Source organism: Cryptomeria japonica, chromosome 7 (genome assembly GCF_030272615.1).
Source record: "Cryptomeria japonica chromosome 7, Sugi_1.0, whole genome shotgun sequence".
NCBI lineage: Eukaryota > Viridiplantae > Streptophyta > Pinopsida > Cupressales > Cupressaceae > Cryptomeria > Cryptomeria japonica.
Window position 1 is genome coordinate 362,648,843 of NC_081411.1, and position 11,953 is coordinate 362,660,795.

The window sequence follows — 11,953 nt, forward strand, 5'->3', positions numbered from 1 at the left end:
ACATATAAGAAATAGTTAAACTTCAGATCGCGTCTGTTTAATGTTTTTATGCATGTCCATGTGGCTCCAGACTTGAAAACTATGTTTGTGCTGATTAGTTTGTGTTGATGCAGGGAGGATCTGGAGGGTCCAAAAAGTTCAACTCAGAGAATTCCAAATGTTTGCAGGATGGAGTTGATTCGTCTTTTCATCCATCTTTCAATGATGCAACATATGTAGATAGCACTTACATGCAATCTGTAAATGATGGCAGGAGCAATATAAATGAGTTCTCTGACAGCATCGAGAAAAAGAGAAGTGCTTATTTCAATGAAGACAATGAGAAATCAGCATTGCATGTTGGATGTGAAGATCAAATTTTTGAAAGAGATATTCCAGTAGTTTATGGGAGTGTCCAAGAAACATTTGTTGAGACTTCAAGCCTTGAAAAGACAGAAAGATTGCCATGTGGAATTGGTTTGATAAATAGATACCACAATGTTGGTCCAGGATCAAATGGGCATGGATTTGTGAAGGGTGCCTCGTTTGATTCTTGTTCCATTGATAATAATCATTCTGAGGATTTGGGTTACAATAATGGCAGTGCTGCTGAACCACCAGATGGAGCTACATCTCAGGCCACAAATCTTTTAAAAATTTCCAAGTCACAAATGGAAGTTAAACACTCTGATTCCCTGGATTACACCTCAGAAAACGAGGAAGATGTTAGTGACAAAAAAATGTTGCAACAGTCTGATGCTATGCCATTACAAAGCAAGCATTCAAGTTGGGCACATACTGCAGAAAATGGATACAGTAGAATCCAAACATGCTCTCCGCAAAGGAGGGAAGTCCTAGTTGACAGAGATTCAGAGCTCAGATCAGCTAGGTACAGTAGCCCAAGCAAGTCACAAAAAACTAAGCTCATGCAGACTTCATCTGATTGCTACAGGGAAAAGCAAGGAGTTCACAATTATCTCAAGAGACATGTAAATACAAGATCATCGCCAACAAGTAATACTGATGTAAAGAAGGTTGGAGATGGTAGCATAGAATTTGATGAACGTAGATGGTGCAGTCCAAAACAGAAAGACACAAAAATTGAAAGATTGGTTATAGTTGATGACACTGAAGTAAGTGAGAGATACCCTGAAGGAGGGACTATGAGAGATAAAGGATGCTATTTCAAAGATTATATTGAAGTTGATGGCAGCTCCAGATTGGGAGACAGATTAAAACATCAGAATTCATCTAGAACTAGAAAAAAGATCAGACGAGAATCAAGGAGAAGACATTCAATTTCTAGTCATTATCCCATTGAAATTAACAGTCTTTATCCTGATTACAATAATAGTGCGGATAGTACTTTTCCTATGCCCAATAGATCAGGTCATTTTAAAACTGTCTCTTCAAAAAATGAGAATAGAGCAGGGGTATTCTATACTGATGATTTTGTCAAAACAGAGGGTGGAGTTACTGTCAGAAAATATTCAGATTGTGGTACTAATATTCGGGTAATGGCACAGCCATTGTTTGAAGATAAAGTCAGATCAGTATCAAGAAATGGACATCGGACATCATATGATATGATTGATTCTTATATTGACTCAGATTCAGATTCAGATGTTGAAATATCCATCATTCCTCAGAACATCTATCAGGTAAGAGATTGTCCATCTCCTGGATATGTTCAGCTTCATGGTAAGAAAACCATTCAAAGAGGAGAAAAGGAAAATGAACAACGTTCATTTGAGGAAGAACATGACATCAGGAAAGTATGTAATAAGGACAAGAGTAATATGGGTAAACAGAGGTCTAATGAAACATCTAATGGCTTCCAGCCATCAGAAAATGATGAACTGTTGAATGGGACTTACAGTTCTAGGAAACAGATATTCTATCCGAGCAAGGAAATTCATATTGCTAGATTTATAAGAGATCGGCCACTTGGGCCACACCAGAATGGGGATGAAGCTACCTTACACTCTCTAGATGATTCTGGTGAAGATATGCTATATGGAATTGATAAAACTTACACTTCCAGTTCTGTAGGTATGCATCCATATAAGCTACAGCAGCGTAGGGGTGATAGTACCTTACATTCTCTGGATGGCTCTCAATCACCTAAGAACAATGATCACCTTGAAAATAATGATGAAGATGTGGAGCAGAAATTTCAGCAGTCTAATCATAGAAGGCAGTGGTCAAATCCTACTCTCATGAGACATTCCAAATCTCAAGAAATTCATTGCAAGGGTGGTAAAACTCTGGAAAACAAGCCACAGAAAGGAAGAAAAGAATCACTGAATTTGTGTCATAAGGATAATTATGATTGTGATATAGACAGTTCAGACTCCGAAGATCAGTATGCTAGACAATCTCATCCCATAAGAAAGGTACGAAAGGCTGAGCACATGACAAATTCTGAATCAGTTCGAAGAAGAAGTTTTGATTATAGATTTCATGACAACAAGCCACGTGGAGGAAGCAGTAAATTGCTAGAAGAAAACTGTGAAGAACCAGAGTTTGGAGGTAATATATATGATGAGTCTACTGCTAGAAGAATTGGAAACTTCTGCAGTCCAAGGGTTTCTTTTGTGTACATTGACAGGCCTGGTAAGGCCCAGCAGCAACCTAGTTCAGTGTGCTACATGGAAGAAAATGAGTATAACCAGGCTTGCATTGAGAGGCACAGAATGCATGGAACAGATTGCTTCCCCACGAAAGAAAGACAGCAGTCCAATGGAGCAAACTTAAAGAACAGGATTTCTACATATAACCTGGCAAGGGATGAACTCAAGAATCCACTTTATGAGGCAAGTAATGTATCTAAGAGTAGGAATCCCCCAAGTACAGCTGATCAGGTTGAATCTTACAATCAACATGTGTGTGAAGAAAAAACAAGTATGGGTGACATTTCCACCTCCTTGATGCATCAGAATACAGACTTTGTAAAGAGAAACTCTGATGCTGCTAGTGTGGCAACACCTCGTCGCCCTCCATTATCTCCAGCTACTCCCTCCTTATCATCAGGATTTCGTTCATGTGGCAGACCTTCTAGCCCCGCGTCCCCTTCCGTGAGACCTCCTCAAAGGCCTCCACCAAAACTTCCATGTAGATGGGAAAGGGTCGTTTCATTGCCCCCTGAACGCTCAAATGCATCTCCAGTAAAATCAGCAGTTCGATCCCAATCAATGCAGACTAGTCTCTCTAAAGAAACTACATCTAATGCTGATTCTCCATGCATTCTCCATGTTCATCCAAAGCTTCCAGATTATGATGACTTGGCTGCCAAATTTATGGCAATGAAAGAGCATCACAGGGCAAGTACTGCATCCGAATAGCCCCATTATGTTATAAGTGCTGTATGATGCAGTCTTTTCAGTTTATGCTTGCAATAGTTCAATAGCCATACCCTGGAATTTCTCATAGTGAGGGAAAAGACAGAAAACATTGGTAGGAGAGATTTGATCATCTCTTGTGATGTGATGTTTATGTAATCTGGTTTCGTTGATGGGGCACTCTGCATTTCTTTATGTGATTCAGTTGAAACTTGAGTGCTGATTCTTAGAAGGAAATCAGGCGAATTTACAAGACAAATGCATCTTTTTTTGAGAAGACTGTGATTCAAATCTAGTGTCAATTGGAAAACAAATCATCCTTGGGAGATGGTTGGATGGACTCTCTTTTTCCCATATTCAAACACAGTGATGGTGGCAACGGTTTCAGCCATTCTTGTTCAGAATTTGAATATCCCTAACGTGTACAAATATAATTGGGAAACACTTATAATTTGTATCTACATTTAGGTCTCATCTGTTCAATTAGTCTCTTTCTAGTGTCATGGAAAAAACAATTGGGGTTACCATTTTGCTGCTCGAGGCACCAAAGCTACTTGAGAGAGGGTGGTTGTAAGCAAATTTTGATTAGTTTCTCTTGATTGGGATTACATGAGACGGGTACTGGACAGAATACTAAACTTCAGGGATCTTATTATCTTCTCCAAGATTAGGTTATAAGGTAAGGCTGCGATTCTTTTGGTTATTTTCTTTGAGATCAACTATCTGCATAGACATTTTGGAGCTCCAACGGGAGTCCAAGTTTTCACCATTTTTCCCTTTGCATCAATCAACCTATCCCACGGATTACGTAACTACTGATTTGATTGATCGTTCGTAAGTATACAGAGTATACTTTTGTACAGATTTTTTTACCAAATTACATACATATAAGGAGATTTTTTCCCATTTATGAAGATTTCCAAGCAAACAAAAAGAGTTTGTCAATAACAGTCTATGACCCAGAAATCTCATCTGATTTCTGCATAGACATTTTGGAACTCCAACGGGAGTCCAAGTTTTCACCATTTTTCCCTTTGCATCAATCAACCTATCCCACAGATTACATAACTACTGATTTGATTGATTGTTCGTAGGTATACAGAGTATACTCTTGTACAGATTTTTTTACCAAATTACATATAAGGAGATTTTTTCCCATATTTGAAGATTTCCAAGCAAACAAAGAAAGTTTGTCATTAACAGTCTATGAACCAGAAATCTCATCTGATTTGTTAAATCCAAGGTCAATATTCTGTGACACTGATAATTTTTAAGCTTTTGAAATTACAAATTAGGTATGTCTCCATTCGTGGTCATTCAATGTAAAGACTTTAAAATGTCCAATTCGTATAATTATATTAAGAGGCATTTTATATTGATATCAGGAGTCGAATGCTGATATTTGGACTCAAAAGTCAAAATAAGATAATAGATATTAAAAAAATATATTATAAAATTAAACTTTTAAAAGTAATATATAAGTATAAATATTTATTGATTTTTTAAAGTAAAAACAAAATAAAAAAATTATCCAATATAATTTAAGTAGGTAAAATAAAGTAACTATATAAAATAATTTAATTAATACATTAATTTAAGTTATTATATTTGTTGTAAACATGTATTAATTGATACTGTTTAAAATTACTTATTCATTTCTATTGTTCTAAATAATAATAAAATAGTTGTTGAGGTAAAACAAATATCTAATTGTAATGGTGAAATTTGTACACCATTCAATTTTTACTAGTTTTATATCTATTTTAAAAGAATGTTTTGATGTGATTAAATATCAATTAGTACAAGTATTCTTAATATATCTAATCTAAAAATGCCTAGAAATATAGTTTAGGAGATATTTAATTACGTGCTATTTATTTCACTTAGAACCTTCTATTTACCACATATATACATGAACACATAAATTTTATTTTCTAGTTAAGAATTAACTTATTTCATTTACCTTTTTTTTATTAGTAGAATGATAATTGTTTGATTGCCTTGAGTTAAGTGAGTCTACAAGTAGAGGACCTAGCAAGAGCACAAAGCTTGCATGCTCACTAGTTTAGTTTGGGTTTGGAGCATGAAGTCATCAACATGAATCAACATCAACGAAAAGGTTCAAGCCTGTGAGCACAACGCCCATTTCATTATGACCTATCAAGGGTTTGAACTTTGGTGGCTACAACACCAATGCCATGATTTAACCATTGAATTATGCCACGAATGGTTGAATTTTATCTACATTTTTTATTTTCGTTTGAAGAGCTTTTGTATCTTGTATATGACTTGTAATTTAAATTTTAGAAAAAACATACAAATATAAGGTGAAATTTTATGCAAGAGTATTCAATAATTGATTCTACCGATTTGCCCAACTTGGAAATTGTAAAGTGGAAAATTTGAGCTTAGCAAATTCACCACTTGAAAAGGGAGAATTCACTAAGTCAATTTTCACTTGGAGGACTTTACATTCAAAAGAGGAGATGAATCCACTAGATCCAATCCTAAATGAGACAAGGACTAAATATTGAGTGGATTGGATTGATTTGGGTTTTCCTCTTTTGTAAGTTGAATTGTTGAAATAGGTAGAATGCTAGAATTGGGGACAAAATATGCAGAAACAGTGAGCTATAAGTTTGGGATTTCATCGTGCACCTGGATTTGAGGAGTATGAGATAATTCAAAGCTGCTCTGTGAAATCTACCAAAAGTTGTAGGGACTGTGTGTTCGGACTAGGTCACCCCCAACTTGGTCCTCCAAACTTTTCACGCGTCAAAAAGGGTTTTTCTGTCTTTGCAAATAAAGCTTAATTCTAGAAGAACAGATGTGTACCTTGCTTCCCGCACACAAAAAGAAGAAAGGGGTTGGGAATAGGGGTTTGCCTTTGGCCAAACCCTAGTTTGGAATCAACCTAGAATGAAATATTGCAAATGCTTGAAATAAATGATAGAGAGGTATACCTTTAGATCTGCAATAGATGATGACGATGCTTTGCTTCTTAGATGTAATCACATATGTTGTATGAAATGGCATGAGCATGACAAAACCCTAATACACACATGCTTGCAAATGAATGATGTAATGATGCTCCAATGGATAGATGAAGAATATGCAGCCTTGAAGAATGCTTGATGATGAATGCTTGAATGCTTGAATGTAGTCTCCTTGCCTTATGCTCATCTCCACCTTATTGCCTTATTATCTTATGCTCAAATGAGAGGGGAAGACCTCCTTATATACTTGCCTGTTGTTAATAATGTTAATTTTCCAACATAGGCCAACATGGGGAAAAGTTTCCCGCTCAAATTTGAGATAGGGCCAAGGGTTCAAATTAGGGCCCAATTGAGGAGGTCCATGGCATGGCGCCATGGTCCTGGTGAGGACCACGATGCCATGCCTTGGTCCTACCCCAATTTAGGGCAAGGACAAGGGGTCCCAACAAGGTAAAGTATGAAAATATGGAGTTTGGTGCATGGGGGAGGCATAAATAGGTCCTGATCAAGCATGAAGATGAGAACACTAAGGTGAGGGCCCCAAATGTGGTGAAAATTGCAAAGGGTGCAATTTTAGGATGCTACATAAATATACATGTATTATCCTTTGTTTAAAAGAACCTTCAAAAGCTTGTACAAAACTTAGTAGAAAATCCATGTTGAATGTTGCAAAAATGTGTTTGTTTCATTTGATGAAGTTTGAAATACTAGTTCCTTATTTCCTTCAAATGATTGCACCATTGCTATGATTGATCGTGTGAATATCAGTTAATGTAGTATTGGTTTTATTGGTTTTGTTTGATTTTATCTAACTATCTATATATGAACTAAGGTTATCATTGCCCCATTTAAATTAGATTTACTTTTACTTTCTTGTTACTCCTTTTTTAATTTATTTAAGAAAATCATACATTGGTTTAGATAAAGTATCAAGAGCAACAATAACTTTCAAATTTCCTTAGAATTCATGTTGTAAATACATATTATTTGGTGTAAATTGATTTGGGATCATGGGTTTCTCTTTCGATATCCTGGAAGTGTCAGCCTTGATCCCTGACATCCACTCTTCTCATTTATATTTTTGTGAGCGTGGGGATTGGCGTTTTACAACAAACCACATAAGATTATTCAAGGAATTTTTTGTTTGTTAGTTTGATTTTATTTTATTTATTATCTTGTTTCATATTTATATGTTTTATTTATAAATTTAATTATATCCATTAAAGTTCTAGTATTATTTATGTTTCCTAAGAAAATAACTCATCTTTTTTATAAGAGTTTGGAAGGGGATCTCTATGATAAATATTTTATATGCTTAGAAACATATTCTCTTTCCAATGACATGCATTCCTCCATCCATCTTCCTTCAATATAATCCTACGCTTACCTCCACCACTCCTATGGTCGCTATTATTACCCCTAATGCAATCCCTACTACTATTACCATTTATCTCTCCACATTTTACAATTTTTTTGCACCTCAATATCAATTACATCATAACTTTATCCCTCCCATCAAGACCACCTTTATTTTTTACGTCACATATAGCGTCTATTTACATCCCATCCTTCTACCCACATAGCTACTCATGTTACTCCATCCATTAATATGTCCCAAGCTATTCCTCCTCATTCTATGGATTATACTATTCCCACTTCCTAGCCTATGATTCATATTGTTTTTCCATCTCACCCCATGACCAATGCTTCCTAGAATATGATTCATCTATCAATGTTTATGACCCCTTAGATCACAACCACATTATAAATACTTCATTGTTTCACATACATCAACACCACCCATGTCTCCACCACCACCTAATAGACAATATTAAGAAAAAAGTTAGCAAAAAATTATATCACTTATAAATCACCACATTGCATGCCATTCAAATTTGAGGTGGTTACATATTTATTGTCCATTCTATTTTGTGTCTCTAGATTTGAGCTTTATAATGAAAAAACTACCTAATTCTTCATGTACAATCTTTATGGCTATTTTCTTGAACTTTGCATGTGAAGATAATATCTTGGTCAATATGTTTCCATAGATTTTAAAGGATTAGGCTATTCAATGGTTGTATTTCCTTCCAATTCATGAAAATTATTTGATGACTTAGCTACCACATTTCTAAAGTACTTTCACATTAAAATGGGCTTGATGATGTATCATCGTAAATTGTATCCGCATACAATTTTGTCCTCACTTAGACCTCACCTTAGTGCTTCATCATTTGATGCCTGATGCCTGATCCCTGTTTTGATTTTCCTCACACCATCCATAGACTTGCATTTTCATCTCCTGCTCTACTTTCCCTCCAAGATTGAGTCTTGATTTTATACTTGACTGCTCAAAAACTAATTGAGCTTTTGTAGTAGATCGACACGTGATCAAATTTACGGCTCATCCGAGATGACCATTATGAGGACCAAAAATGGGTCCTAATAGAGAGGACTAGTTAGGACCCATTTTTGGTCCTCATAACGGTCATCTTGGATGAACAGGAAATTTGACCCCACGTTGGCCTACTCTGAAAATTCAATTAGTTTTTGGGCAGTCAAGTATAAAAGGAGGTCTACCCTTCTCATTTGAAACTTACTTTTCCAAGAGGCAAAAATCAAGATCCTAATTCAATTCAAGTGAGCAAGCAATCAGTCATTCATGAAAAATTAGAGAAGTGAAGTCAAGTTTATGCATTCAAGATGACATCAATGATCAACTTTCTTTGAAGACATTCTACAAGACATCCTAAAATTCTTGCCTCGGGATCAAACAAAACTTCATCAAGGTATATATAATTTCAATTACAAGCATTTTACTTCAGATCTAGGCTTTCCCTCAAAAGGAAAGCATTTTGCAGTAATTTCCATTTCAATTACTATTTCAATTTCAAGGTTAATTCTTAAACTAGGGGTTGACTTAAGACAAACCCCTATCCACAAAATCTTTCGCTCTCTTTCTGTGTGTAGGAAACAAGTTTGGGAGCTGTACTTGGGGATTCCAACAGAGTCAACAATGACAAATAGGTTCAGCTTTCGACAAAGCGAAATTCAAAGGACCCAGACAAATCTATACTACTTGGTCTTGAAAAATCAAGCCAAAATTTTGGGAATAGGTTCTAAACATCTTTTGTTGACTAGATCTCAGTTTTTGGCTCCGTGGATATTTGTAGTAGTTTATTTTTGACAATTTGCTTCAATTATTCATTGTTTTACCCTAATTTCACAATTATCTTCCAAATTCAACTAAGAAAGAGGATAATTATTAACAAGCAATAGATCTAACTATAATGTCATCCATTTCCTTATTTGAATTGTGGTTGGCTCTATTAGATTCACCCCTTTCAATGTTTTGGTAAATTTGGGCTGTAGGAGGCGGGCTCATAACTACTATAAAGAAGCAAGCTTGTTGAGCGCTAATGTCCTGGCAAATAGTAAGGCTTATTATTGTTTTTATTATTTTAATTAAAACCCTAATTCTAATTTTCACCCAATACATTTTGGTGAACTCGACTTCTTCCAAGCTTTTTTCTGATTTATTATCTCATAACTGATTTGTATGAACTTTAACATTAATTTTTGCACTCATAAATCTTATTTGCAATTGAATTACATAAATTCAGAGGTTAAACTCACAAAAAACCCTAATTTATTATTCTAAAATTGAATTGTGGGTTGCATAATTTTTTCAGTTGTGTTTTCAGATTTGATTGTTATGACATATTATGTTCATATTTATAGGAATCTAGTTACATTCAATATCACAATTCAAATTGCTTAATTAATTGGCTAATCAATCATTTTTACAAAGAATTGCATTGCTTAATCATAGTTTTCAATTTTTGCATCCAATTTTGCCTCTATTGTGGAATATTTTTGTTACCATTAGTCCTACACACAATATTCTAGTGAGAAGAAGTTGTAGACTTAAGGCTTCCCAAGGTTTAAAATCTAAGGATATGGAGCTTTAGTTAGATAACTTATTCCACATGAATGTTGGTGCTTCCTCTAACCTAGCAAATTACATCACTCATATTGATTCTCCTCATACTTCTCATGATGTGGATGATTCATTAACTAGGGTTACTATTGACCAATTGGAGAAGATTGACAATGAATTTGAAAATCTTCAACAATGGATGGGTCAACAAAACTTGGATAGTGATGCGATCCCCTTGATTAAGGATTAAAAATAATGGTGCAAAGTGATAAGATATGTGTGTATTTTTTGTGTGGTCTTGTCCATATTGTTGATACTAATATTATGGCAATCAAAATTTGTGTTGAAGTTAGATATTCTCAACCCATTAGTCAAGTTAACCATTCCATTCCTATGCCTACATCCTTTCCTAGTGTGCCTACATTTACATCTTCTATCATGACCACTTCCACACATATGACATTTACATATTAATCCTACACGTGTTAGTCATCAGGTAAATCCTATTATCAATATTCTTACATACCTCCTTTTGTGAGTTTTCCATTTGTTTCACAACCATCTCCCATACCAACATACAACATGTTCCTCTTCCATATTATCAACCTCCACCTACATACAACAATGTGACTCCTCCATCATAATCCAATATGTCCAACTTCAATCCATCCACCAAAGAAAACATCAATAACTTAGCCCAAACTATTACATCCTAACAACATCAACTGGCTTCCATAACTCAATCTAAGTTCAATGTTCCCACATTTGATGTAGCAAGCCCACGATCTGATGACATTGTCCATGCGGTTCCTTCTAAACATATGGAAGTCCCTCAATTGGAGTTGGTATAAAGGAAAATGTGTTCCCTTGACTCATGTGAAGATATTTCAAACTTTGTGTAGTGATTTTGCTCATGACCAAAGACTTATGGCTAAGTTGTTTACTATAACCTTTAGAGATAAAGCCTTGCAATGGTATTGTTATTTGTCTCCTTATTTAGTTACTTCATTAAACAATTGGCTAATGATTTCATTCAACAATTTCAAAATAACAAAGTTGGTCCTAAGATTACTTTAACTGATTTGATTCATTGTAAGCAAGGAGTTAAAGAAAAAGTGACTGATTTTATTAGTAGATATAAACATTTGCATTCTCAAATTGCTTATCAAGTGCCTGATCATTATGTTCAAATAATTTTTATTTCTAATTTACAAAAAGACATTATAGATAAGCTTCTATTTTATGAGTTTATTTCTTTTACGTAATTGTGTATAGTGCTTCATAATTATCAGCTTCAAGTGAGTCAATTTGAATCATCCTCTTCAATGGATTTGGTTGATAAGAATGAGAGTGCTCAACAATCTTTTATGAAGTTCAAACCCAATTTCATTAAAATAAATGACATCATCAACACTCAAGTGGCAGCCACGACATCAAGTGTGGCCCCTTTATCCAAATACTTTACAAAAGAATTAACTCCTCTTTTTGAGTCTTTGCATAGTATAATGTCGAGGTTAATGAATGGTAATGTGTTGCAACTTCCTCCCATTAAGCCAATTGATTCTTGTAAAGAATTTCCACCTTACCATGATCATCAACTTTTTCTTTAACTCTAAGAAATTATGAATTCATTGATAACAATGTTATATCCATAGCTAGTGTTAATGAAAAAGGGAATAACTTTGTAGCTCCTCTTA

General features: G+C 34.9%; 1 protein-coding gene across 6 annotated transcripts in view; it reads left to right on the forward strand.

The window, feature by feature from the left end:
- LOC131040010 (uncharacterized) overlaps positions 1-4,230 on the forward strand; it is a 33,167-nt gene extending 28,937 nt beyond the window's left edge. For all 6 annotated transcript variants that reach the window (XM_057972879.2, XM_057972881.2, XM_057972880.2 and 3 more), the window contains one exon: positions 114-4,230. In XM_057972879.2, coding sequence (XP_057828862.2) covers positions 114-3,323 — 3,210 coding nt within the window. In that variant the 3' untranslated portion in view covers positions 3,324-4,230. The remainder of the gene's footprint in view (positions 1-113) is intronic.
- The last annotated feature ends 7,723 nt before the right edge of the window (positions 4,231-11,953 follow it).